Source organism: Daldinia vernicosa, assembly GCF_022497035.1.
Source record: "Daldinia vernicosa strain CBS 139.73 unplaced genomic scaffold F5Y00scaffold_61, whole genome shotgun sequence".
NCBI lineage: Eukaryota > Fungi > Ascomycota > Sordariomycetes > Xylariales > Hypoxylaceae > Daldinia > Daldinia vernicosa.
In genome coordinates this window covers 135,457-162,222 of record NW_025953977.1, presented here as the reverse complement: position 1 = coordinate 162,222, position 26,766 = coordinate 135,457, and the positions used below count along the sequence as shown (strand labels likewise).

Genomic DNA, 26,766 nt, shown 5'->3' with positions numbered 1-26,766 from the left:
TGTAATACCTTGAAGGGATGTCCTAGGAGGTAGCAAATAGCTTGATACCATAAAAATAGTGGAGGTAAAATGCATTTCATACATGCCGCTACTATGAGAGAACGGGAGTTTACATAGCATGGCTAATAAAGATACCTTACGGCAAGGTTTGAGATAGCTCATATACGTGCTTGATCATTTAACTATCTTTATTCGACTCTATGTAATCCGAGTCTATACGGCCAAGTATGTAGTCTTCACTATAATTCGTACAGCTCATAGTTCTATAAGATCCACCGCGGACCTCTAATATGAAAGGAGCATCTTTCCATAGAGCCCTCATGTTGAATATTTGCTGTAAAGGGGTACTGGTTTCAGTATATGTGCCATTGGCTATGGCAAGGGTATATACAGCATGCTTCCATGCTAACCATGGACATCGTCCTTATTTACCCACGTTCCTACGAGTCTCATAGCTTTCTCGTCCCCATCTATCAGGCGCTCATCTTGCAGTACATTTGATAAACATCGCCAAGGATCTCGGCTTCCTCCCCACTTGAGCAGATTCTCCTTTAGCCTCTCGCCGTTTGCTCGATCAAGCGCGGCCCCGTTGTGACCCGCCGAGAAGACAACCTGCCATACGCGCTTAGAGAGGACTTGGTCGAAGAGATAGCTATAATAGGTGCTGCCGTAGCCGAACAAATGGCCAAAAAAGCCTTGCCATCTAGTTCCTGGTGGATCCGACGGGAGCTTCCCGAATTTCCTTTGGAGGTCTAAATAGATCTTCGTAGAATCAAATGTGCTATCAAGTGGTAGGGTCGAATGATACTGCTGGTCCAACATGGCTAGTATAATCTGGTTCTCCCTGTCTGATGCCTCAAATCTCCTAGATATGTTTAATTTATCCACGACCATATCAAAGGGTAATGGTTCGTCTGTGACATGATGTCGCGCAAACAGCCCGAGAACAGAGGGGTCTGCACAGAAATGTTCCATTAAAGTAGATGGTAGCTCTGCTAGGTCAGTCGCGCATCGGGTTCCGGCTACATTCTGTAAAGAAGTCCGGGCTAGAATTGAGTGGATGGCGTGTCCCATCTCATGGAAGAGCGTTTCCATCTGATAGTAATCTAAGAGGGCAGGTCCGCGTCCCTTATTCTCTTCGAAATCACAAACTAGCGCAATTGTTGGCAGCTGTTTGACGGAGCCGGACTTCTGGGACACATGCATCCCATCGTTTGCCGCATCAATAGGAGACTCGAATTTGGGGAGTCCTTCGACACCAACTGCATCTCGTTCTGCCACTTCTTGGATTTCGGCTTCTGATATCTCTCTGGAGCAACGCACTGTGAAATGTGCTGGGTTAGGAGACTTATCATCTCTGAAGAAAAGATCGCAATATAGGACCGCGACATGTCCATCTGTATCAGACACGACATCCAACCGCCTCACGTCCGGATGCCAGGTTTCTCCTGGAAGTGTGTCTTGAGGGACAAGCCTGATTCCGTATAAGCGGGTAAATAGTCTCGACAAGCCTTGCATGACAGTCCCAAGTGAGAAATAAGACGATAGAAAATCATCATTACGTCGTCGCGACCTCATAGATGAACGAATACTCTCCATATAATAGTCTCTGTCCCATGGTTGGAGATCAGTTGCTGTGGAGTTCTGCGTTTTGCTCTTCTCTCGAAGGAGGGCGGCAATCTCTTCTTCAACAAGCGGTGCATTGCGATTAGATAGAGCTAGAAGGAACTGATGGACCGACTCAGGTGTTTTAGCCATCATCTTATCATGCAAAGCCATCTGGCTATAACTTTCGAACCCGGACAGCTTTGCAAGTTCAGCTCGCGATTGTAGCAAAGCCTCTAGGATTTGGACCGACCTGCCGGAGGCTGTTCGGGTTGCGTAGTAGATGGCCTTTCTCGTATCCTCGTCATGCACGCTTCTCAGTGCCACTGTTGCTTCAGGCGACAACGTCGGTAACCGGATAACGCCTCCACGGGTATACCTCCGAGCCATCTGCGGGTTCATTCCATATAATTTACTACTGGGGAATTCGAGAAATCTCTGTTCGGGTTGCATATCTTGGACGAAATACGACCCTAGTTCGCTAATCTGCTGCGATAGGTCGACAAATTGATCCCGCGACCCTTGTGGGAGGTGTATTGCCGACTTCATAAAATCTTGTTGTAGTAGTTTCGCAACTGTCTGCTCCTCCTCGTTCCAGCTAGCCATGACCTCTGGATTAGCGAGAGCTTTCCCTAGCTGATCACTTAAACCCGTCGCAGTGTTTAGCTGGTTCATATACTGGTAGACCAGCGACCATGCCTGCGACGCAGCTGCTTGAATCTTCTCATCGGGGTGAGTTACCCGCACGAAATCCGAAACATCCAGGACTCGACATAGTAGATCGCTTAATCTATCTAGGTCTCTCACGACCGCCTTATACTCTTCCAACGTCGACGCATTGAGCACCTTGTGAACCAGCTTCTGAGATCTCTTAATCGTGACATCTGCAAATGTGAGGAAGCCTTGTGGTGACGTTAGGTATTTGTTTCTGAACAAGCCAACGTTCTCACGACTCGCGATCTTGAAGAAGGGTTTAGCAAAGTCTTTGAAGGTCGGCGGGGAGTCGAAGATCTGGCGCAACAGTGCATCGTCATGTTTTAGGTCGGTAGGAGAATGATCGATCGGTATCTGTGAGGCGTCGACTTGAGCGGCGCCAGGCGCAGAAGAGAGCCACCGCCTTTGGTCCCGAACTCGAGAAGTTCGAGAAGCTTGTCGGAGACATCTTGAGCAGGTCCATAGACCTGAGCGCATAGTCTTTATCATGACGTATTGAACATTCTTATGTAGGTAGTTTAGAAACTTTGAACCCAAAGCAAAGCCCCAAGGAAACTACCTACCATTAACAAAAAAAAAAGAAAAGAGTGAAAGAAATATGAAATGTCCCTACAAATAATGTTTAATTGTTCAAGTGCAATTGTTTCGCCTGTACGCCCTAGTGGAATGAAGCTGCCGCTGCCGCACGGAAATTGACGGTTCGCAATTACGTTTGTACCTGCGTACAAACCAAAATTTCGCCGAGGGCCCGACCCGGAAACCGCCGGGTAAAAAAAAGGTACATGCCGATTTGTACGTACATAGTACATCATCGTTGCAGTCCAATATTGAATATTCTCAAAAAAGAAGCTTCCAAGTTTTCATAATTCCAAGCACTGCCAACCCCAATTGAGCGCAACATGGCTGCGAGAGTGCTGCTGCGACGGGTGAGTTTACCTCTTGACTATTTGATCTAGCTATTGAAGTACTGATTGAATTGTAAAACTATAGCGTGTCGCTGCGCCTTTCATGGCTGCGACTCTTGCCGGAGGAGCTTTATTTCCCTCGGTTGCGCTGGCTGAAGCACCCGCACACGACCACGTACGGCTACTCTCCTCCGAGTACTAATATATCAGTGAGGCGCTTTATTAATTCGTACACATCGACAGTATTCCAAGAAACCTATCTACGACGATTACGAGACCTTCCTCTCCCCGAAAGCCACCAATACGCCAGTCCCGTCACCAGCCTCAGATACTATATCAGAAGCATCCTTCTCATCGTCAACGACGTCAGTCGAACAACCAGAGCAAAAACACCACAGTCCGACGCCGACCGATCGGTTAGCCGTAGAGGTCGGTAAAGCTCGTCTATTCTTATACCGATATGCTGTGGCTACGGAGGATGCCGTAAACAGAGCCATGGACAAGGCATTCCACCTGGAACGGTCCTTCACCGAAACCATCGCATCGCTAGCGCCACCGCGGGAGAGCGGGGAGAAATTGATGCCAGGACTAGTATACGTGCTTGTAGCATCCATGACAGGTAGCATCATCACAAGGAACCGCAATATCATCCTACGGGCCACGGTACCCCTAGCCTTCGGCGTCGGCGCCGGCTGGCTGCTTCTCCCCGTCACCATGACCAACGTGTCAAACCTGCTATGGCACTACGAGCGCCGATTCCCCGCCGTAGCCGAGGCTCATCTTAAGACGAGACAAAGCATCCAAGACGCCTTGCGCTTCGCCAGAGTCCACGTCGATGTCGGGAAGAACTACGTCGACGAGAAGGTCAGCAACACCCGCGACATTGTCGAGAGCTGGGTAAAGAAGGGTAAATAGATAGAGGAGAAGTCTTTTCGAAGAGAATACTGCCTTGTACTTTAGACGAATAGACACAAAATTTGCTTTGTTCGAGGCTGGGAAGGATACCAACTACCTACTATTGGACGTGTAATTGAAAGTACATATGTTGTTGTATACATCTCCCGTTGCTCTATTTTGCGTAAGACTGAAGTCTACAGAGCTCATCTTCAAACAACAACTTTGATCGTAAACTAAATCAATAAGTATTAAAGGGTTTGCTTGGTAAACCAACGCATGGTATATTTTACAAGTTGCTCTCCGCAATACCTATCCTGATTTTATTCAACGCCGTCATGGGATCCGCTAATTTACATGCCATACGCGGCCGCCCGTGCCTATCCTATCTTTACAACTCAGCATTACGCTCCGCCTTCCTAACCAGGAAATTCAAAGTCCGCTCATACGTCCACATCGTGACAGCACTCGCGGGAGCTGCCTTAAGCAAACTAACCGGTAACCCTCTATAAAGGCCCCTAACCCCTTCCCTCTCCAGGATCTGACGAATGGTGCTCACCGTACCGGCGTACTCGGGGATATTCTTGTGGACGTAGCGGCTCCGCGTGGGGCCTTGCACTTGAATACGCTTGCGCACGAGGTCGAGCGGAAACACGCCCGTCTTCGCCACGACGCTAGCGATGACTCCAGCCGTGGCGTCTCCCGTACCCCAAGGCAGCGCACCGACTTGTCCCAACGGCAGCCGCGCGCCCTCGTACACGGCGAAGAAGAGCCCCATGAACGGTACGATCTGCCCTAACGCAGGTGCCAGTCCCCGGAAAAAGCCAGGCACGCCCTCGTCTCGCGCTATGTCGGCTATAGCCCGCCGCAGCGACGCGTACACGCGGTCGTTGCCCTGGGCCGCGAACCGCGTGCGTAGCAAGTCCAGCGGGTACGTAGCCGCGGTAGCTGCTGCGCCGGCCGCAGCACCGCTGACAAAGGACTCGACGGACTGCGGGAGCCGGCGGGCGTCTCCGTTAAGGGCGCGTAGTAGCTGGGTTGTCGACCGGTAGGTAGTGAACTGGATAGAGGCGTACGCGACGTACATCAGCTCGGCGGGTACATTACCCTTCCACAGGGCGGTGATGCCCTCATTAGCAACGATGTGGCGGAACGTGCCGATAGTGCCCTTATAGATGGGAGAACCGCGAAGGTCGAGGTGAGTTCGCGGATCTGAGAGCGAGTGCGATTGCAGTTGCAGGCGGATCTTGACGACGTCGAGAGGCGCGACTACGAACCGGGATATCAGACCGGCCGTAGCCCCGGCGGTTACGACTTGGAGCCGTGAGCCCTTTAGTAATCGCGAGACAAAGCGTCAGTTTTTACTCCTTTGTCTCATGTACCTAATGAGGTATATTGCGTCTCCAGGGCCAAAACTAAGCTTTAGGTACGTACCTCATCCTTGAGACGTGGGCCAGATTTCGACATACATCCGCAACGGCCCTACCCGGGACTAGGGGGTGTAACTCGGGATATGATGCTAGGATGTTTTCCAACCCGCGAGATTAACGTGCGTTAGAAATTCCCGGGTGCGGCCCCGCGCAAGCTATGGACGGTATGGAGGTATGGAGATTTGTTGTACTGCGCGATGATGTAGTGTAAGATCATTGAATGTTTGTAAGTAGAAAATAGCAAAAGTTGCAGCACGTGCCGTAGCCCGTAGCCACTTGCAGTCCGGCGAACAAGGGCTACGGGGTTTAGTTGAGACGCGTGACGATGCCGATAGAGCTAAGAGAATCTCGACTGGCTCGGCCGATTAATTACGGGCGATCTTGTGAACACTACCTTTACCTTAAGTAGGTTAGGTACAGATGCACGAACGAACGAAGTACGACCGTCAGCAAATACATGTAAGGTGCATCCCGCGATCTTAAAATTTTAGGTTACACTTGAAATACTTAACTACTACGTCAAGCCGCGAGATGGCGCTTTCCATCGGGAATTTGGAAAATTCTAAAGCCGATCCAAAATTTCAAAGGGCAGAAGGGCTAAATAATAGCACTTGACCCCAAAAAAGTGACGTAAATTGATAGGACTTTTACATACAACCAATCTGCTATATTGACATGTAGCTTACCTGCAATGTGCACTGCAATGTTCTGCAATAACCTACACTACAATAGGTTGCAATGGTAGGATCGACAGATATTGTAGGTGGTATGACAGGGCTATACTACGTGTAAATGTGAATCAAACATCATCGGTTCGGAGCCTAGTTTGAGCATTTCAATGTCCCCGGTTCCAATCCAACGTATCATTAGAAAATGCGTCCAGATGCATAATTACGTCCATCGCGGGGCTGATATGACCGTGATATTTGCAACTGTTCAATCTTTTCATTTTAATTAATTCAGGGCCAAGCCCCACTAGGCATGCGCTTCCGCCGACTAGGAGGAGTATTCGACCACTAAAATTCGACCTAACATAAGGCAAGTTTACTTATGTGTGTACCTATTAACTAACAGGCCTAATTCGCTAAGTTGAATAAGCTTCCGCCCGCCCGAGCTTATGCCTGCCATTCGTCCATTCGTCCTCTCCCCAGATTTAGAGTGGGACTCTCTAAGTCGCTAAAACTATTGGTTTCTTTTGGAGTTCTGCAACATACATAACGTACATAACAGACTCCTTACGATTGCCTCTTTTCCCCTTTCGATCCTGTCTCGTCATCTATCCTTCTTTCTTTCTCTTATTACTATCACGAATTCTCTTCTACATTTTTATACGGCTTACCTTTTCTGTCCCTTGACCCTGAAACAATATAACGTTGACTAGCGTAGTTCGCGTAACCAAAATAGGACGTCAGCCTCTGAAGGAACGTCTGACAGGCCTTCGTTGCATGTGATAAGCTCCACTGTCCACTTATTCGAGGAACTCAAATAAGAAGCTCCAGTAACGCCTACTTTTGACTCGTGAACTCTCACCGCAGCATACGGAACGATACCAGAATCTCTACTCTCTGGGGAAATCATGGCAGCTTCAACAGTCAAGCAACCGGACGTTCAACAAGTCTTAGGACCTCTGTTACCCTCGCTACCAGCCGCCGCCTTGTCAGCCCAACCTGCAGAAAACGCTCTTCCACTTCTCTCCCCGATTCTTAGGCAACGAGTCCAGCTTTTATCATCAGCTAGCTCAGAACCGTGGATTCGCCTGTTGTGTTATGAGCCCGGAAATGTTCCTAAATTGACAGAGATTGCCCAGGGCGATCGGCTAGAACCCCATCCTGTATCTGGCGAGGTCGAAGTTGATTGGGAGTATGACACGGAAATCCGCTATCGGCGGGTGGACGAGGAGACTCTCCAAGCGCTCGTATTACTTAAAGATATCGGCTTAACTTTCCGCCTGGTTTATTGCGTTGGAGATCCTACAGGCGATGGTTGGAAAGTGGGCGAAGTCAATGTAGCCGAGAAGCCGTCTCCGTTTTTATCGTTTGGTGGCGTTTCAGACATTGGCGAAGCCGATAGGCAGTTTAACGAGTCCAAGTCGAAATCAGCTCAGAGCAACGGCTTTACAGCTAGCCAAGTTGCTCCTGTTGTGGACGACGACGACGACGACGACGATGATTACTGGGCAAGATATGACGCGACACCTGCGAGAACTCCTGCTGTTAAAAGATCGCCTGCTCCACAATCTACTCGTGGCGTCAGCACGACAGCCGAGGAAGATTATTATGCTCAGTACGACGATGTCCAACCAGCTATGGACAATCATGACCCGGACGAGGAAGCAAATTATGAAATAGCACCGCCTCTAGGTCTAGGCCCTAGGCCAAGCAACGGCAGCGACGAGGAGGAGATAGAAATCAACGAAACTCAGGGCGCATGGACACTTGCCCCTAGGCCAAAGTCACCTTCTACACATTCGAGAAGTGGTGACGATCCAAGCATAGTTCATCCTTATCCGAGGCCTGCTTCGAGCACCGGATCAAACGCTTCGGTTGAGAAACTCGAGGCGGCGGCAGCGAAGCAAGAGCAGAACGATTTCGGCGTTAAGCAGCACGTATCTCGAAGCATTAAGAGCTTGTTTATGCTGTCCCGTGCGTCAGGAATCGATCGCGAGGAATTTGAACGACTAGTAAAGACGGAACTTGATACGTTAGGACTATTGGAAGAATGAATCCAATCTGAGAGATTATGTTTCAAGTTACGTAGGTATTTCAGGTTGGGGGAATCTGGTTGTATTTACAGGCGTTCGAACGGCCAAATTGGCGGGTACATCATTTTTGTTGGGGGTGCCCGGCAGTTTACATAGCAGCTACCTAGGTACAGACATGCGTGGCTATTTCAGGTATATATCTTGCATAAAAGGGGTGATGCATCCTACGGCGTTATCGAGTTAATCGGGATACCTTTCAAGTGTATTGTATGCAAGAGGATATCAGAAGAAATTGAAAATATACGAAATTTACTAAAATGTACCTCCGTAAATCAAACAATGAAGTTTATGTGATAGGAGCAGCATTTACCCGTTTTGCCTAACCTACCTAAGGTACATATGTGTGTTGGTGGTCGCTCAATTAACTTGATGTACTTCGTATTCATACACGTACCTTTACGGATCCGTAGAAACAGATACATTGGTACAAGGTACGACGAAGCTTAGCCCAATTTAGATAACGATATCTCCGGCGGGAGGCGGCCCCACATGTCCCTGAATCGGTGCCCCTCCTAATACCCCTCTGACTCAGAAATAAATAGGTACACGTCTACTAAAATATATACATTCGATAAACATAAAAAAAAGTTTGAAAAAAAAAAAGTTTGAAGACGGGAGAAAGCGTCCCTTACGTTGTTTCGCAAACCATATCGACTTCGAGCAATTCTCCTTCTTAAAGATGACTCCCGAAGAGTCAATTGCCTTGATCAAGGTCGGCCTGACCGAAGTTCTCAACCACGAAATCATCGAAGATGTTATCCTTAATCAGAAACGAGACCTCAAAGTCTACTGGGGAACGGCCACGACAGGACGACCGCACTGCGGCTACTTCGTGCCCATGGTGAAGATCGCAGAACTCCTCCACGCCGGATGCCATGTCAAGATCCTCCTCGCCGACTTACACGCCTATCTCGACAACATGAAGGCCCCGCTCGACCTAATCGAGCAAAGACTCAAGTACTACGAATATATCGTAAAGAACTTACTAAAAGCTGTGGGCGTAGACATCACAAAGCTAGAGTTCGTCAAGGGAAGTTCGTACCAAAAAAGCGAGAATTACACAATGGATCGGTTCAAGTTGGAGGGTATGACTAGGATATCGGTTGCGCAGAAGGCTGGTGCCGAAGTCGTCAAGCAGACTAGCGATCCGTTCCTAGGTGGCCTGACCTACCCCCTTATGCAAGCGTTGGACGAAGAGTACCTCGACGTCGACGCGCAACTCGGTGGTCTGGATCAACGCAAGATCTTCACGTTTGCCCTGGAGAACCTACCGAAGATCGGTTACAAGGTCAGGGCGCATCTGATGCACTCGATGGTGCCTGGCTTAGGAGAAGCACAAAAGATGAGCTCCAGCGAACCGGACTCTAAGATCGACCTGCTAGATTCCCCCGACGTGGTATCCAAGAAGTTGAAAAAGGCCGTGTGCGTACCTAAGAAGATTGAAGGCAACGGTGTTGTGGCCTTCGTAGAGCATGTTATTTTCCGGGTGGTAGCTATAAAGACTGGAGGAAAACCTCACTTCACAGTCGAGAGACGAGAAGGAGAGCCCCTTATCTACGACGACATTGAAAAATTAAAGGCAGATTACGAGGCAGACATAGTAAGTGGCCCCCAATCGGTGTAATATATCTTGCATAATACTAATCGCCACGCAGCTCACTCCCCAGCTCCTAAAGGCTGCTTTGACAAAAGCGCTGAACGAGCTCTTAGACCCTATCAGGAGCGAGTTCGAGGCATCAGAGGAATGGCAGAAGATTGCAGAGCTAGCTTACCCGTCGGAAGAAAAGCAGCAAAAAGTGAAGAAGCAAAAGGACAAGGGCGACCCGGCCAAGCGTGCAGCTGCGCTCGCGGCGAAGGCAGAACAGTTGAAGTTGAAGGAGGGTGGAAGCGAAGAGTCGAAATAAAACTCATGATACCTCGTGGCAGTATTCCGTATTCGTAGAACTGATGCTAACACATAAATTGGTGTCTTGCATTTTCTTGGAGCCCTTGGAGCCGATAGATAAATATCATGGTTATTACTATTACAAGATTTCTATTTATTTTACTTTTTGGAAGTGTGATTTAATCTAGTTTAGCCCTTGTGTTGTAATTGTCAACGAAAGAAGTTCTAGGTAATGGTAATGGTTATAAGTGGCCGTATCTCTTATAGTTAGTGTATAGTGATAAAACAGGGTCCGCACGGGGGGATTACATAGGTCATGGCATGGGGGGATTCACGGGGAATTCAATGTTCCCCTGCCGAATTTATTTCTGACCAATCAACATGCAGCGCACTTTCGCTGCTCGCGCATGTTAACTTTTAACTTCGTACGCCAGAAAAAAAAAAGTGATTGGGAGCTATGAAATAGTGTCTTATACCTATTCCACAACCACAACCATGCTACGACCCAGATTACGGATACCGAGGGCGAGCCGGTTATGGCGTCCAGCACCATCGTCCCGTTCAATACACCATGTCCCCCATCTAGATATCAATCCAGAAGATGGAGTACCCGGGCTACTGTCTCCAGGAGGCTTCGATTTCGCATGGACTCAATACCAACAGCTTGTCGTAGAGAGGCTCAATATTTTAACAGCTGGTACGTCAACATAATTATACACGTTGGGCAGGGCAGTTAGAACAGTTGATTTCCAGTCGCTATTTCGGTATTGCGGGAAACAAAATACTCAACACTCAACATTCGCCATTCGCCATTCGCCATTGCGTTTATTTAAACCGATTAAAGCATTAAGAGCTAACACTAGGATTAGGTACTGATTATGAACATGAGGATGCCCTATCAATCCTTAAGTCAACCGCGCGAGAGCCTTCACAAGCACCTATCTTTAACTATGCATCCATGGCACATAACAACCATTTCTTTTTCAAGAATCTCAGCATTGTTCCCGATCCGGAATTACAGGAACAGGGTGAGTCAAGGAGACAGTACAAGAGTAAAATAACTGAGGACAATACTGACAATATGCCTAAAGAGGTTCCCGATGAAGAAAGAATCCCCCACCAACTAAAGACCGAGCTGTCAAAGCAATTCAGTTCGATCGAAACGCTCCGTCGCGAATTTCTTGTCACGGCAATGGCCATGTTTGGGCCCGGATTCGTGTGGCTGGTCAAGAACGCGCAGTCGACCGAATTGCGCATTCTGACAACCTACCTAGCGGGGAGCCCGTACACGGCAGCGCACTGGCGCCGCCAGGGTCTCGACATGAACACCCAGAGCATCAGTGAGAATAGTCTGGCCAAGAGCTGGCTAGAACGCAGCCAGACGGCAGCCGGCGGAGACGTTGGCGCCAGATTCGTACCCCACAACAAGACCGCGCCGGGTGGCACCGACGTCATCCCCCTCTTATGTTTAAATACGTGGGAACACGTATGGTTACGAGATTACGGTATCGGAGCCCGTGGCGTAGGAGGAAAGAGGCAGTTCGTTGAGAACTGGTGGAAGGTCATCAACTGGAACAACGTTGAGAGCGCAGCGAACATCAATAGGCCCAAACCCAAGACATGATGAGGAAATGACTCGGCATGAACAAGCGGGAGACTTTTGCTTCCGGGCAGTTCGACTTGTACCATACTCAAAACCCCTTTCAAAATTAAGGGAGGGCCATGTGCTATACACTCAAAATGTACGTGATATTACCAAGGGGTAGTACGTCTTCATGGTGGTGGATGATCGGTGTCTACCTAGGCAACGAGTTTTATCAGATCCTCCTCTTGGTAAAGTGCAATGAGGTATGAATAAATATCCGATACTGCCAAGCACTCGGGGAATATCCTTTTGTTGTCTAAGATGCGGAACTGGGCGCTTGGATAATATCCCCCGGCAGATTATTCAACAATCACCAAGTCTATAAGAACAATGTGAACTGTGAACCGTGAACGTATTTATTTTATTTATCAATCTTCCTTTTCCCGCGATTTTTCAAAACTACCTAATCCACTGATAGCTTAACATACATAACAAATAGGGAGTGTGTTGTTGGTATCTCAAGAGCCCGTAGCCGCCGTTATTCGTCGACTATAAGCAAGAAAAAAGCAAACACATAAAAAAAAAAAGAGAAAAAAAGGGGGCAAAATATCCGTTTAAACCCCCACGTTCGTACGCCTGGAATCAGGTATCATCTGTCGAAGCAGACAAGAAAATCAAACAAAAAAAGGTAAGTGCGTGCTCGCTCGCAAACGGCTAACGCCTGGATATCATCAACCATCAACCCTTGCCATTGCCATTGCTATCGCAGCCCTCGTCTTTCGTCTTTTCGTCGTCTTTTCGTTCACCAATTACCGTGCCAACATTTGCCATTCGTCATCATATCGTCAAAATCCAACTATTCGCTGGATCCGGGTTGGGCTGTATGCCCCTATATAGGTAGGTAAGACAAGGAGCGAGGGGAGCAATGCAATGCAGAGCAGAGCAACGCGAAGCAAAGCAAAGCAAACGTAATTTCTGCGACACCCAGCTGGCTACCGCTATAAGACCTTGGCCTCGGTGAGAGGGAGGTACGTATATATGAAGTGGGAAGTGGTTGAAACGTAGTAGAAAAAAAGGAAAAGAAGATATATGAAAAAAGATGGTGGGTATAGGAGGTAGGCAGACATGTAAACATGACCATCCGTCCGTCCTAGATCATGTTCCCATTAACGCTAACCTCAAACCCCTCGCCCTTCTGCCTCAGCGCCTTAGCAAGCATAAGCTCGCGCATCCAATCGATCCTCTCGTCGCGGCTGCGCACCGCGAAATGATGCGTCTTCCCCGTCCCGTTCGCCGCGCCCTCGAACCCGGCGCCCGCAACAGCAGGCATCAGCGGCCCGGACCCGATGCTCTGGCTCTCCCGCTTGCGCAGCCGCCCCATGCCCATCCCGCTGCTGCTGCTCCCCTTCGACACGTCGCCCTGCGGTATCAGCTGGAAGCTGAACGCCGCGACGGAGTCCGAGTCCGCGGCCGAGGGGCTGCGCCCGTGCTTCGACCGGCTTATGCTCATGGCTTTGAAGGCCGCGTTGAGCTTGGACCCGGTGGACAGCGAGGAGCAGGCTATGGCGTAGTCGTCTATGTCGATGTATTCGAGGGCGCGGGAGCGCGTCGCCGCGTCCCGGTGCAGCGCCAGACGCGTGCCTTTCAGAGTGGCGTATTGGTCGTGCCATTCGTGCCGCAGCATCCGCGTCTTGCGCTTCTTGACGGGGCCTTGGTACGTGATGCCCTCGGCGTCCTTGACGACGGGCGGGGACCGAGGGCCGGCGATGCCGTTGACGGAGGAAGAGGTGGTGGTGGTGTGTAGAGGGGGGAGGGCGCGCTCGAAGGAGGCGCCGCGGGAGGAGGTGGGCGACCAGGGGTATTGCGCGCGAGGAGGGGCTTGGAGAGGCTGTTGAGGGCGGGAGGGGACTTTAGGGGGGGAGGAGGATTTAGGGGAGGTGGAGGAGTGGTGAGGGAATCGGGGGGTGGTGATGCGGCCGACGGGAGTGGTGGTGATGGAGTCCTCTTCTACGGGCGCCAGGGACGGGCGCCGCGAAGCTCGGGATTGCGATCGCGGTCCTTGTCCTTGGGCCGCGGGGCCTGCGCGGTAGTTCATGTCGGGCGGGACGGATTGAGATGCGTCTCGGGCGACGGGACCTAATTGCACGGCCGTCAAGGGCACGTCCATGTCTGAGAAGGGAGTGCCGAATCGGTAAGGGGCGTTTTGTAGATCGGGCGATAGAGCCTCGGCCCTGTCCATCCGTTGCGGGTAGTGGTACTGGGAAGGCTGCGGTGTCCGGTTGGCGTCAACACGTAACTGTTGTGATTGGCGCTGAGGTGGCTGCTGCTGTTGTTGTTGTTGTCCCGGGATGGAAAGCTTAGGCAGAGCACGCAAGCCCTCGTGAGGCCCTCGCGGTAGTATCTCAAAGGGAGGCGTAGGCGGAACTTCGCTGGAGCACGCGCCGTCGTCCTGGTGTTGGAAGTCGAGGAACTGGCGCACGTTGTCCAGGGGGTCTCGTGTCTGAAGATTGCGAAGGGCGGCTTCCTGCAGGTACTGGAAAGGGGGCATGCCGGGGCCGAGAACGTCCGACGACGCGACTACTGAGGGCACGGCATCAGACATGGGCCGCAACGCCTCAGTGGACGAGGGACGGTTGATGGCCGGTGCGGTCTCTGGGTTTCCTGGGTCCCCGGCGACCATGATGATGCCGCCCTGCTCGACGTCTACGAACGGGTGGTCCTTCTTGAAGGCCTCGATCATGCGTTGCTGTCTCCTGTACTTGGAGCAGTTTTCGCCTTTCGAGCAGTGGTGCGGCTTCGGCATCATCTGCTCGATCCCGACGATAGATACCGATTCTAAGGGCGAGATGATATCTTCGTGGGAAGGCTTTTTCTTGCTGTGGCTTCGCTTGAGGCTCTTAGAACGCTTGACGCTTCGGCTACGATGCTCCTCCCCATTCTCGTCTTCCGGTCTCTGTTCTCTTCTCCGCTCCCTCCTTACCTCCTTGCTCTCCTCCTCTTCTATCGGGGTGTCGAGTCTAGGCGAAGATGTCACAGCAGCAGTAGCAGCAGCAGCCGCAGCCGCAGCCGCAGCCGCTTTGCTATCCCGTAGGACGTGAATCTCCTCCCATACTTTAGTCCGAACTCCGAAAGATTGGATATTCAATTCTCGTAGATCCTCGAACTTCAACGTAATTAAGATAGCCCCGTTGATGTCGTTTTCGACGAATTTCTCGGCAATTGAAACTTCAATGCCAGCATTGAGCATCCATTGCGCCACCTTCTCCGGCGTCCATATTGCCAGGTTACCCGGGTCTAATTTCTCGTGCGTGAACTGGAACGGGCTGTTCCGAGATCGAGGTGGCGGCGGCTCGTAAGTGAGAGCAAACCGATGGTCCGCTTCTAACGGTTTGGCTGTCTTGGGTGTTATTGGCGATAGGCTGAGAGCTTCTTGGTATTCGAATGAGTTCAATGACGTTGTAATCGATGCTCGGAATAGATGCGGTCCTCTCGGTCCCTCCACCGGCTTCGACGAGTCGAATCCAAAGGGGAACGCGTTGCGAGCTCTGCTCGACCTAGGCGTTTGTACTTCGTCGTATGACGATACTGTTGTAAAACTGGGCTGGCCCGACTAAGTAATTGGGTTAGTAGCGAACGCCACCAAGCGATATATCGGGTTGGGGTTTTCGTGGGCTTACCGAATTTAGACTTATTCGTGGTGAATCCGGATCGTCATCTTCTATCTCGCTAACGATATCCTCGTCCTCTTCTTCATCCCAATCGGTATCTACAAACTCAGTCGCTACCGAGGTCGGGCGCGGATCATATCCTTTTAGACCGAAGAAAGGGTCATGAAATTGACTTTTCTGGCGCATTTCTCTATGCGATCGCTCGCTTGTTCTGAGCGATAGCGTATTCTACAGCAACGAGAGTCAGCCACTGCTGCTTAAGATGTGGTGGGTAAATCCGGGGTAGAGATGACTACGACCGGGAACTAATAAGCTTACCATTTCGAAAAATAGAAAAGGGGAAAAATGCAGAAAAAAAAGAAAGATGCGCTTTTTTGGTATCTGTTGCCGTTGCCGGCCTTACGATTCTCTTCCTCTCCGTCTAAGCCAAAGGGGGGGTATACGAGATATGCGAATACTAAAAGGAAATAACCTCGCTGTGAGTAGTCGAGGAATAGGTTTGACGTCGCAAAGGAGAGAGGAAACGGACGAAAGTAACAGCGCGGGCGCCTGCGGAACGTATATGTACGGGGTATACCGGTATAGTAGATGGTGTAGTATAGGTAGCCCCGGATCGCAACAGACCGCAACAGACCTATGCAGGAGAAAAACAGTGATACGCTGTGATAATGGAGAGCAATGCCACGATGTGATTTGTTTAATTGTTTCTCGGGACTTCACACAGCAGAGAGACACCGACCTAGAGCCACCTATTACAATGGCCTTCCCTATCACTAATAATAGCTCCGCGTCTGTGTCTGTGTGCTGCCTCTCTGTATGAAAGTCCCAAATCCCAAATCCCACGAAGCCCAGAATGGTCCCCCACCGAATGGCCCAGCGTTAAGCAACCCGAATGTACTATGGTATGTAGAGGGCTGGTTGGACAAGACAGATGAGGTGTGCTAGAAAATAATTGGGACTTTCTAGAGTTGCTATTGGCTGTGATTTGCCACGATCCCGGCACGTTTCCTTCTTCTAAGCGCCGGACAGCCTAAGCACGGATGAACAGGGATGAAGTTGTCCAAGTCCGCTTCACTTAGAACCCGATTAGGTATCGCCTTACAGTAACCGTTAGCAAAAGTGGCGCACTCTACGTAAGACTCAAAGAGTGAACGACTGCACGGAGGGACCAACATATCCATATTCCATATCTCCATCGACCACAAGGGGGACCACAGGGGATTCGAACGGGCGCCTCAAGACATAATACATATGGATGTTGGGCGTCCCTTACAGTTGGGGCCATGCGAAATTCTAAATTTCTAATTCACATCTCGATCTTTCTCCGCAATAAGCTGTGCAATGTAGCAACAGTCCCAGGTACCACCGCGAGGTCCCCGTGCTACGGGTGAAGCCCGCGCTACTGCATACCTAACTACCTAATGTACGTCTATCCCATCAAATCCAGATGTTTCTTGATCTACATGCGGAAGCGGTCAAGAGGTGAGTGAGCGACTTTCTCTTGTTTGTGATCCTTGAGAAGCCCACAGCACAGGCTCGGCCTATCGTGAGAAACGGGGCGGATCAAGTCAATTGATCCTCTAGGTTAAGCTATGTAGGAGCCGGGATACGATAAACCCGCTCGAATGATCACCGACAGCATTCGGCATTACCTAGCATTAGCATTACCTAGCAAATTGGCAGTAAGCGTTGAGCGGATTCGCCCCAAGTCGGTCTGCAAGCCTGTAAAATCTGCAAGCCTGCGGTTTGCGCTCTGCATTTTGTGCTCTTGCGCTCTGCACATGCTCATGCTCATGCTAGTAAGAGACCTAGTTCAGAGACCTAGTCAAGAGGTAGCGAGAGATGATGATCCACTGTCCACTGCCCACTGTCCATTGTCCATTGTCCACTACCCGGCCAAGGTCGGATAGACGGACGGAGAGAATAATCATACATAGTACTCTATGCCAGGGGTTCTCTGCCGTAGTTTCTCCACTGGGTATGCACAAGCAGAACGAGGAAGCAAGCCATTGTATGTATTGCTATCGTTAGGTAGTCGGTATGGTATTGTATTGTGTTCTTAGAACCAGGGTGTTCGTGGCTGCTACCATGCGGTAACCATACAACCATACAGCCATACAGCTATAGGTACATCACTCTATCTTTTACTCGAAACCCCTCTCTTGTGGCACGTTGCAAGACGATGGGATTGGTGTCTCCAACTCACGACGTCTTATTAATATCTACAAGTAAGGCCAATTCGGAAAAGCTAGGACCCTTCCCCTTCCCCTCACTAATAGCGGGATATTAAGAGGCCAATAAGCGAACCCGACTCTGAGGCACTTGGAAGAGGGACGGATAATGCCATGATGCCATAAACGCCATAACGCCTCCCTACGGATTATGGCAAGATCTGGACTTCTGGACCGGACCGGCTTGCTTTAGCTTTTACGGATCTACCCAATCTTCGAATTCGATGCGTCCGTGACCGGTGTCCAAGGAACAAGTTTTCGAACGTTCCACGGTCCCTTGCAACTGGTCCACCTCGGCTTGGTATCCAATGATTGACATATCGCGAAGGTCAACGTGACCTGGTTCCGGACACATGACAACCGAATACCAATGACTCTAGGTACGTGAATAACCGAGTCCCAGGACAAAGGTGAGCGAATGGAGAAACTATATTCTCCATAACTACGTTATATTCTCCATTCGGTGCCTTGGCGGATTTATATCCCTCTCAATTGCTCGGTACCGACTTGTGACGAAAAGAAAGCTGCGTAAGATTGGGTAGGTCGTTAAGAAAAGAGCTCGCTATCTCTCCAAATTCGAATGGAGCTAGCTACCGGTTCAGCGATCAAGAACGAATAAGGCAGTTGACTGGATACCTACCTACTTTCAACCTCCACGAACAGCATGTGGCGGGGGTCACACTCGTTCTGCAGTGCTGCATAGAAGCAGTAAGTTCCCGCATACGGTATGCAGCTTAGAGTCGCGTCCGTCTGCTCCCCGCGAAGCGAAGCTCGTACATACCTCTACATATTACTACCTTAGCGCCGCTCAGCACAAAGCACAACCCAACGGAATACACCGACAGTTTGATATACATTTACATACCTAACCTAATGCTTACATAGTACCTAACCTAGTGATGAGGCCAATGCAAGATCGTCAACAGACTAGCTAGGTTATCAATGGAGCAAACCGAGATCTAAGACAATCTGATCCTCGTCTTAGGGCATCAAATACCTACAATACTATTAGCTTTACGAGTCGGTAACCGATAAGACTGTATGTATATTCACATGTGTAATGATTCGCTATGTGACTGTCTCCATCGTCGTCACTTTACCATTATTATAATTCGTGATCCACATTTGGGCTGCGTTGATTTACAAGAAGGCTTCTATAAACATGGTCTCCCGAATATATCCGATCTGAATGGCTTCTGCTTGCCTCACCGTCAAGTATTGGATCTAAGCGGTAGTGAATCAATGAACGGCGAGTCATCGTTTCTTAATCCCGAAGGAATTGTCTTACGTTGACTTGTCTCTACCCCTAACACTAACACTAATACTAATACTAATACTAACACTAACATTAAACACTAGCACTCCTGGGCAGCTTCGGCGATTCACGATTACGAGCATCGCGTTTTTAACTTGGCCACAGCTGTGGGATGGGGCTGATTCCCCTGTGACAAAGAGCACGCTTCGATTTAAGCGAAGTTGACTCGAGAGACCCGGGCCCAATCGCATGCCGAGAATGAGTTTTCGGGACTTATCACATGAGTATTTCTCAATGCGAGTCCCAGCTCCATGGTGGATGGTTGATTCTCTTTTATCCCGACTAAGATTAGCCTTCGTAGCATAATGAAGATCTGTGCTATGTGCTATCGTCAGATGTCGTCCAGAGGCTCTAATTTGTTTTTGTTGAAGTCTTCAGTTTTGCCGTAGAGAGATCCTCGTCGACGAGTAGGCGAATAGGGTTAGACAAGGAAAGACTTCACAAATGCAGGTAATCTCACTTGGGCTAGGGCCCTTGACCCTTGAATGCACGTTAGCTATGTAGAGCACGGACTACGCAGAAGCCATCCCGGCTCGTAGGATGATTAGCAGATCGTAAATGGTTTAATAGAAAGCTCGATTTGGACATGGTTTCTTATTTCCATGTCCGCTAAGGAATGTATCACAGGTTTGTGCAAAATTAGTACACACATTAGTCTTCTTATTGTAAGCCGGCGGAAGATGGACCGGGACGCAACAGCTTGGCTGCCGGGTGTAAGTTTGTTTTTTATGATGATTTGCATCAGCTCCCTGGACAGGGTTACCAATGACGGCAACAGCACGGGCTTCAATTTCTTGCTGTAGTATTTACGAGCAGGGTAAGCTGGAAATATACTACATCCATTCGTCACTCACGCATACAGCATACAGACATACAGACATACCTAAGGTAGGTAGGTAAGGTATGAAATGAAGGCATACGTACGTATCTCCACTATCCCTGCAGCGCCTTTCTCAACATCACAGACATACAGACATCGCAGACATGCATACAAAAGGAGCAGCCCCCATTTTACACTGCCGTTGGAACAAGAGGCTTTTTTCTTTATAGCACGTATAGTAGCATAGCATATATTAAAGTGTCAACTTGCCAGACTTTGCGATCTGAAGACTGAAGGACAGCACAACGCATAATACAACATATCTTGGTAAGAGAACGCATTATCAAAGCCACTCGTCTTAACTCTATCATCGCCATGCTGCCGGGACCGTCGGGAGGATGTTTGTGAGCAGGAGCGCGTGGCTGGATAAGGCTTTGACAAGTGACGATGTTGCATGGGGCTAATCTCGCGATCGCTGTCATGGATGAGGATTAAAGAGTTAAAAAAAAAAAAAAAAAAAGATACGTAGCTTAATATCAATAATAATTATTAATGAGCAAATATTGGATTAGCACAACATGCAGGAACCCAAATTAGCCCGAATTAGTCCACATTGCACGGGCGAGAATACGGGCTAACTAAATCAAAAATAGAATAATTAGCTAACCTACTGGTGTGCGGGTATTATGTGGATGTACTATGCACTAAAGGTAGTTATATCAAAATATGTAGGTTAAACTTACAAACGAGTACGACATCTTTTTAGCGCCCGGTATGCATTAGCATGCGAAGTGTAGCTCGACTTAACCCAAGTTTAGTTCCCAGTTGAGAGGAAGCGAGATGGGATAATTATAGAAGTTGGCCAAATTAGCCCATCACGAATTTATGTCGGGTGATCTTCGTCCAACAGCCGGCTCGCGAACAAATCCGGTAAGCCACACACCCCAGCCTCCCCCATAGCTTCCCACAGCTTCCCACAGCTTACGGGGTGCATGGACCACCGCTTGATTTCCTGATAACGCTGATAAAGGGAATCATGGGGAAGCCATCTCCACTTTTAGCTAGGTTGTAGCTAGGTTGCTGACCTCATCTGGAAGATGGACAAAAGGGAAAGGGCCCCCTTGATGCCGTGTCTTGGCAGCCCGGGGATCCTTGAGATTTTGCATACGCTAGCATACGCTAGCATACAGACCCCACCAGATCCACTATCGACGCTAATGGGAGCTTGCCGCCCTCGACCAGAGATTGGCTAAAATCTTGCCCTCCATCATGAATTAATTCCGGCCAGACAGGGACTAGCTTCCGAGCTCGAGCCAATCCCGAGTCTGAACCCTTACTTTGTCACATCAACTAAGATTCCGGCTAAGCCCGCTACTGGCGCCAACTTTCTCTGAGCCTCGAATCAGTGAGCTCCATTACCCTTTGCTTCCCAACTTCTTCCAAGGACCGCACAACGATTTACCTAACATTCCCATCTGATTGGTTCTTCCCTCAAGCCCATCTCATATTTCGAAATATTTCACCGGTGCCACAGCAACGTCCGGACTAGCTAGGAAAATGACCAGCCTGAACATGTGTTTTCCATGTTCCATGCCCAAGTGGATTGCTATCGAAATTGGCCCTGAGCATTGGGAAATACATGATCTTCGCTCTTCGGCTGGGAGCATTTTTAGAGTCGGCGCGACTCTTATTAGTCCCGACCTCGTCGTCCCGTCGTGGGCAGGGTGTTCGCAAGGCCGGACCCCCGTGGCCCTGCTGCCCGGACGGCCACTGGTTTATACTGATGGCCAATCCCACGCTTGTATTCGCAGATTTGCCGTTAATTGGCGGGAGAAAACGACGTCTAACGGACGATTAAGGTATAAAGAAACCTTCCTTGAAGAGCAAACGAGAGTAGAAGCTCGCGATCGAGGGCCTGGCTCCGAGTTCGCAAAATTCGACCTAGTTTACTGACGGGCAGCTTATTACTCCAGCCCAGCAGCTCTCCACCCGGCGACATGTTATCCAAATGTAGCAGTGAGCTAGGGTTGGCGTGCGCATGTACGGAGTACTTCGTGCAATTCTACTTGAACTACTACATACGTACTACGTAGTAGCATACCTGCGTAGTATACCTATACATGCGTACGGATTTGGGTTCTCGATGCTGCATATGCAACCAGTATTGATATGCAACCCGATAGCAAAGCAATCTATGATTATCGGTCAGCCCATGCAGAGCAACCACACCATCCGTGCTCCAATGGTCTATGCGAGGGCAATCGGCAAGCTGCCATGGCTCCTTGCATACATATTGTATTATTTATTGTCTTGAGCAAGTCGACACTTGGCACTTAGCTCAACATCGAAAGTCCACACGTGGGGTTCCTCTCTCGTGGTTCTTCGAGCACAGCATGTCTATCATCAACGTGCAAACTTAGCGAGGAATGCGTGACAAGCCCAAGACAGGGCCCAACCGTCTCCGCTCGAAGATGGGAAGTGGCATGACGGAGTTCCTCGAGGGAGAGAGAGAAGTAGCCTCCTCTCGTAAAAGTCGTAAAAAGTACTACATTCCGCACCCCCTCTCTTTTCCGTGCCTCTTCTCGACCCGATCGACGCTAATAGACCCCTGCGGCTTTCAATAAACTCGAAGACCCCGGCTTGCAGGGCTTGCCAACGGCAAGGATGGATACAGGGCTGGCAAGGTCACACACTCGCGCACAATTAGAAAATCTGCAAGTGCTGGCGGTGGTTGTCAAGACCCCATGTCTTCCCTATACATGGGGGGGGGATGCACCACGGTGGATCGGACTTTCGAGCGGTCGTGCCAATAACCGGCAAGCCACGTATGGGAACTGCCTCTTTTAGTCGCTGGACGTTGCCTAATACCCTACCAAATATAATCCTTGCCTTCTGCTTGCAGCCCACCGTCTTCCGCCAGTGTCACCGAGTGGTACAATGCCCTTGTACCGCTATTTTTCGAGGAGGGTGGTTGGTCCAGGTGGTCGAGGATACCCACCTTCATCCGGGTGACTCGACCGCGGTCCATAGAACCGGCCAAGCTCATTGGCATCCGCAAGCGCATATCCGGCTCAAGTCACCACGTCCTACCCCAAAGTGGGCTAATTTGCATATGTAGTAGCCTGCAGCGACCAGTAATTAGGCCGGAAAAGTCATGGGTTAAAAAAGGAATTACCCCAAATTGCGTATGTTGCTATTTTTGAACATAGCCGTCGACGCTACACCAGTTCAACGAGCAGCTAAGGTGGTGGCCAAAGAGGACGAGGCCACGATATAAGTCTTCACACCTCCAATCCACAGGAGCATTCTTTTTCTTCGAGATAGAGTTGTGAAGGGTTAAAGATCCAAGTGTCGTTCCAATTTCTCCTAATTAGTTTCCTCTCTCTTCCCCCCTTCTCTTTTCCCTTAACCCTTAACCCTCATCCTCCCTATAACCTCTTATTCCCGCTAAACTCGATTAACGTGAAAGGCAAGCTGGTACTTGCTTGGATCCTATCATTCATTCGACGAGAAAATAATATTAATTTTGACGATTTCCGATATTTACTCCGCGCCGGCCTTATCTCCACCTTGCGGATTATTATTCACCGGGCACGAGAACTCGAGCGTTGAGCGTTTTTGGGCAATTACTGGCTTCGAGGCGCACTCTCTAGACAGACCCTAGCAAATCTCGACCTGGACCTACATAGAACTAGGGTCCCTGGCTCCCCTGGTCCCCTCCCGCTTTCGCTCGGCTTGACCAGCATAACCCCCCCACCACTACCATCTCGACGCAGGTACCTCAACTAGACATAAGATACATAATGGCATCTCTACCCCCCAACCCCCAAGGAGACCTCATGAGAGCAGCAAACGTCAACATGGCCGTCGCACAACCGACTAAGTCGAAGGCTGCTTCGAAGCAAAGCAACAATGCCAACCCTAAAGCAAAGTCACAGATGCACCGCCGTTCGAGAACAGGTTGGTACTTCTATACACCTGACTTACACGACCACTTACACCGGCTCGGCTTTGGTCCGTGTAAGTCGGCTTAGAACCGCAACGCTAATGAACCCCCTTTTCTATAGGTTGCTACACCTGCAGACTACGACGGAAGAAGTGCGATGAGGGCACTCCCATGTGCACGGCATGCAAGCACCTCGGTCTCGACTGTGAATACAAGCGACCTATGTGGTGGAGCAACAACGACATGAGGCGACAACACAAGGACGACATCAAGATGATCATCAAGCGAAAGAAGCTCACCGAGAAGGCCTCTCACACCATCCAGACCTCGGTTAGTTCGCCGCCTGGCTTGTCGCACTCCCTTCCTACCTCTGCGACCTTCTCGGATCCCCTAGATCGGACGAGGTCGGCGTCAATCGACTCGCAATTCGCCTTCAACTTCAACAGCCCGCCCAATGTACAGGACTATGGGGCTTACAACCCACATATGCTCCCGTCGCATTCCGACTTCATGTTCAACATGTCTCCCTACGAGATAGACGTCAAGACCGAACGGCAAATGTTTGTTAATGACGTCCCTACTCTAAGGGAATCGACAGTTTCAACTTTCAGCACTTTCCACACACCACCACCGCCAGGAACCGTCCTCCCGTCTTACCCCCTGGAAGGAGAATGGGCCGAGCAAGTTTTCCAGGAACGTCGCGAGTCGCTAACTGAAGAGACATTGAACTACAACTTTTTTGATTTCTCGCACGGACTACCTACCAGCACCAGACAAGTTGATATCGAGCTAGATGAGAACGACCAGCGACTGCTAGAGCATTTCATTCAATTCGTGTTGCCAACTATCTTTCCCATCTTAGAAACTAACCAACACGGCTCCGTCGGCTCTGACCTTATCTTGCCTAACTTGCAGAACAACAAGCCTTACCTTCACTGCTGTCTCATGATTGCAGCTCAACACTATAAGGCAACAATGAACGTCCAGGGAGAGGAAATCGACAACGACATCATGCGACACCGACACGCTACCATCGTCGCTCTTTGCGAAGCTCTAAACAATGATGAGAACCACCACCAGATCCTTGAGGCAACTCTAGGTCTCATCTTCTTCCAGTCCTGCGTCGGCCGATATGACGATTCGCTCCCTGACATTCCCTGGCACCAGCACTTCCAGGCCGTCAACTCTCTCGTCACGAAGTTGGATCTGCCCCGATTGGTTTCCGACTCGTGCGAACAGCTCCCTCAGACGCCATTTAACATGACGTTGACCGCGTGGATCGATATCCTAGGAGCAACCATGCAAGGGAGAGCCCCGGTTTTTGCACACACCTACCGCGAAAAACACCTGTCTACTACTAACCCATTCCTCGGCCTTCGCGAACTCATGGGCTGCGATGACCACATCATGTATCTCATCTCGGAAATTGCTTGCCTCGAGGCCCTCAAGAAGGAAGGAATGGATGACATTACCCTTTGCCAGCATGTACACGCTCTTGGCGACCAGATTGGGTTGACTGAAACCCATGACAGCGCACCCAAGATGCCTTTTAACGCCAATGGCTCCCTTAGCCCGAAACAACTCAGCAAGAACATCACCAGCGCCTTCCGATTGGCGGCTCGCATCTACCTGTGCAGCCTAGTTCCCGGCTTCTCCCCCAGCCAGGCTAGCTGCGTTGGCCTCGTCGAGAAGCTCACTACCGTGCTGCAACTTATTCCGTCCGGTGCCGGTGGCTTCGACCGAAGCCTCTCCTGGGTTTACCTAATCGGCGGATCCGTCAGCGGAATAAACTCTAGCTTTAGACAGTTCTTCAACGACCGCATCGCTCAGCTAGGCGATGCTTCTAACTACGGCAGTTTTGGTGGCGTTGTCACGCTGCTGCACGAGGTCTGGCAGCAGGCCGACAACAGCCAGCCGAGTCCCAGTGCGAACGGGTCTACAGAAGCGCCCTACATCTCCTGGAGAGACGTTATGCAGATGAGGGGATGGGACTACCTGCTGATCTAGATGGATCATGTCCCTCAAAGCTGGTCTCGAGGAGAGTAGTCCCCTCTCCTCATCTGCGGGTGGCCTTCTGGGGGCGATGCAGGAAATTGCCACCCCCTTCGCACTGCGACTACGGTCGACTAACAATATTTTCTTTGCATTATTACTATCATAATACCCAATAGAGAGAGAGGATGCCGCAAGGCAACCGGAACGACACTTGGAATAGGTGGAGATCAAGGAGCTTGGATATATCAACATGGTGGACGGCGGAGATAGGCCGTCACATTTGGGAGGTAATGAACCTTGCTATGGCTTACGAGGAAATGACGATTTTTTTTATTCTTTGATTCCCTTTACTACGTATTTATGGCATTGTCGGAATTGGCTCTATATATACCATTGCATGCATTGGCAGAGGGGGCATAGGAGTTTTGGGCAATTCGAGCCATTTGGGAGACGGAGAGGGTGGGTGTATGGATTCAGCATTTGGTTCTGGATAAATAAAGGCCTAGCATCATCACTTTGTCCCCGGAAGGAAAGGGGGCAAAACAGGTTCATACATAGAGGACACCGTTATGATTGTCCTCGCCTCTCAGCGTTTCTTGGGGACTAAAAACCCTAAGGGCGATAGGAGAAGAGAAGTACGCATGGTTGTAGCATAATACCAAACACAGTTAACGAATAAAAATCCAAAATTCAAAATAATTGTTTTAGTCTTGGGATCTCTCTTGGTGATTTAACAGGTACCTAGGTACAATATGTAAACTAACCTAGCAGCCCTAATTATAGGTATCTATTTGTTAACATTAACCCGTATTTCTTTGACTCATACTTGCATTAACTAAACTAGACTAATTAATCGCAACTAAACAAAAAGATATTCAGCTTAATTAGGTAGCTTTCTTTTTTTCCTTCTTTTTTCTTCTTTCTTTACCAAGCGTCTACCTATGTTTGTATGCTGGGTATGTAAAGAAACTTGCGAAACCGAACCCAAAAAAAAGCCCCCCCGGACACCGTC

At 49.7% G+C, this 26,766-nt stretch overlaps 8 protein-coding genes across 8 annotated transcripts; 5 read left to right on the top strand and 3 right to left on the bottom strand.

Annotated features, from left to right (window-relative positions):
• Positions 1–62: 62 nt before the first annotated feature.
• F5Y00DRAFT_247152 (mitochondrial intermediate peptidase-like protein) lies at positions 63–3,000 on the bottom strand. Its single transcript, XM_048009250.1, has one exon. It carries the CDS (start codon positions 2,806–2,808, stop codon positions 406–408), a length of 2,403 nt encoding a protein of 800 aa, XP_047861075.1. The 5' UTR covers positions 2,809–3,000; the 3' UTR covers positions 63–405.
• Positions 3,001–3,114: 114 nt separating this feature from the next.
• F5Y00DRAFT_181373 (apolipo protein O-domain-containing protein) lies at positions 3,115–4,309 on the top strand. The gene is made up of 3 exons (XM_048005007.1): positions 3,115–3,245; positions 3,310–3,399; positions 3,468–4,309. Exons 1-3 carry the CDS (start codon positions 3,219–3,221, stop codon positions 4,137–4,139), a joined length of 789 nt encoding a protein of 262 aa, XP_047861074.1. The 5' UTR covers positions 3,115–3,218; the 3' UTR covers positions 4,140–4,309.
• Positions 4,310–4,509: 200 nt separating this feature from the next.
• F5Y00DRAFT_255532 (mitochondrial deoxynucleotide carrier) lies at positions 4,510–5,585 on the bottom strand (the record flags this gene model as incomplete). Its single annotated transcript, XM_048010298.1, has 2 exons — positions 4,510–5,448; positions 5,553–5,585. The coding sequence occupies 2 exons, from the start codon at positions 5,583–5,585 to the stop codon at positions 4,510–4,512; spliced, it is 972 nt and encodes a 323-aa protein (XP_047861073.1).
• Positions 5,586–6,602: 1,017 nt separating this feature from the next.
• F5Y00DRAFT_247149 (uncharacterized protein) lies at positions 6,603–8,567 on the top strand. The gene has a single exon (XM_048009249.1). It carries the CDS (start codon positions 7,125–7,127, stop codon positions 8,268–8,270), a length of 1,146 nt encoding a protein of 381 aa, XP_047861072.1. The 5' UTR covers positions 6,603–7,124; the 3' UTR covers positions 8,271–8,567.
• A 225-nt stretch (positions 8,568–8,792) lies between these two features.
• On the top strand, positions 8,793–10,388 carry F5Y00DRAFT_247147 (tyrosine tRNA ligase). Its single transcript, XM_048009248.1, has 2 exons — positions 8,793–9,909; positions 9,965–10,388. The coding sequence occupies exons 1-2, from the start codon at positions 8,989–8,991 to the stop codon at positions 10,211–10,213; spliced, it is 1,170 nt and encodes a 389-aa protein (XP_047861071.1). The 5' UTR covers positions 8,793–8,988; the 3' UTR covers positions 10,214–10,388.
• A 221-nt stretch (positions 10,389–10,609) lies between these two features.
• Positions 10,610–12,176, top strand: F5Y00DRAFT_247146 (manganese and iron superoxide dismutase). Its single transcript, XM_048009247.1, has 3 exons — positions 10,610–10,891; positions 11,064–11,222; positions 11,286–12,176. The coding sequence occupies exons 1-3, from the start codon at positions 10,690–10,692 to the stop codon at positions 11,816–11,818; spliced, it is 894 nt and encodes a 297-aa protein (XP_047861070.1). The 5' UTR covers positions 10,610–10,689; the 3' UTR covers positions 11,819–12,176.
• A 753-nt stretch (positions 12,177–12,929) lies between these two features.
• On the bottom strand, positions 12,930–15,633 carry F5Y00DRAFT_255528 (uncharacterized protein; the record flags this gene model as incomplete). Its single annotated transcript, XM_048010297.1, has 2 exons — positions 12,930–15,389; positions 15,457–15,633. The coding sequence occupies 2 exons, from the start codon at positions 15,631–15,633 to the stop codon at positions 12,930–12,932; spliced, it is 2,637 nt and encodes an 878-aa protein (XP_047861069.1).
• Positions 15,634–23,316: 7,683 nt separating this feature from the next.
• Positions 23,317–25,885, top strand: F5Y00DRAFT_181278 (PRO1 protein). The gene is made up of 2 exons (XM_048005006.1): positions 23,317–23,773; positions 23,881–25,885. The coding sequence occupies exons 1-2, from the start codon at positions 23,617–23,619 to the stop codon at positions 25,764–25,766; spliced, it is 2,043 nt and encodes a 680-aa protein (XP_047861068.1). The 5' UTR covers positions 23,317–23,616; the 3' UTR covers positions 25,767–25,885.
• The last annotated feature ends 881 nt before the right edge of the window (positions 25,886–26,766 follow it).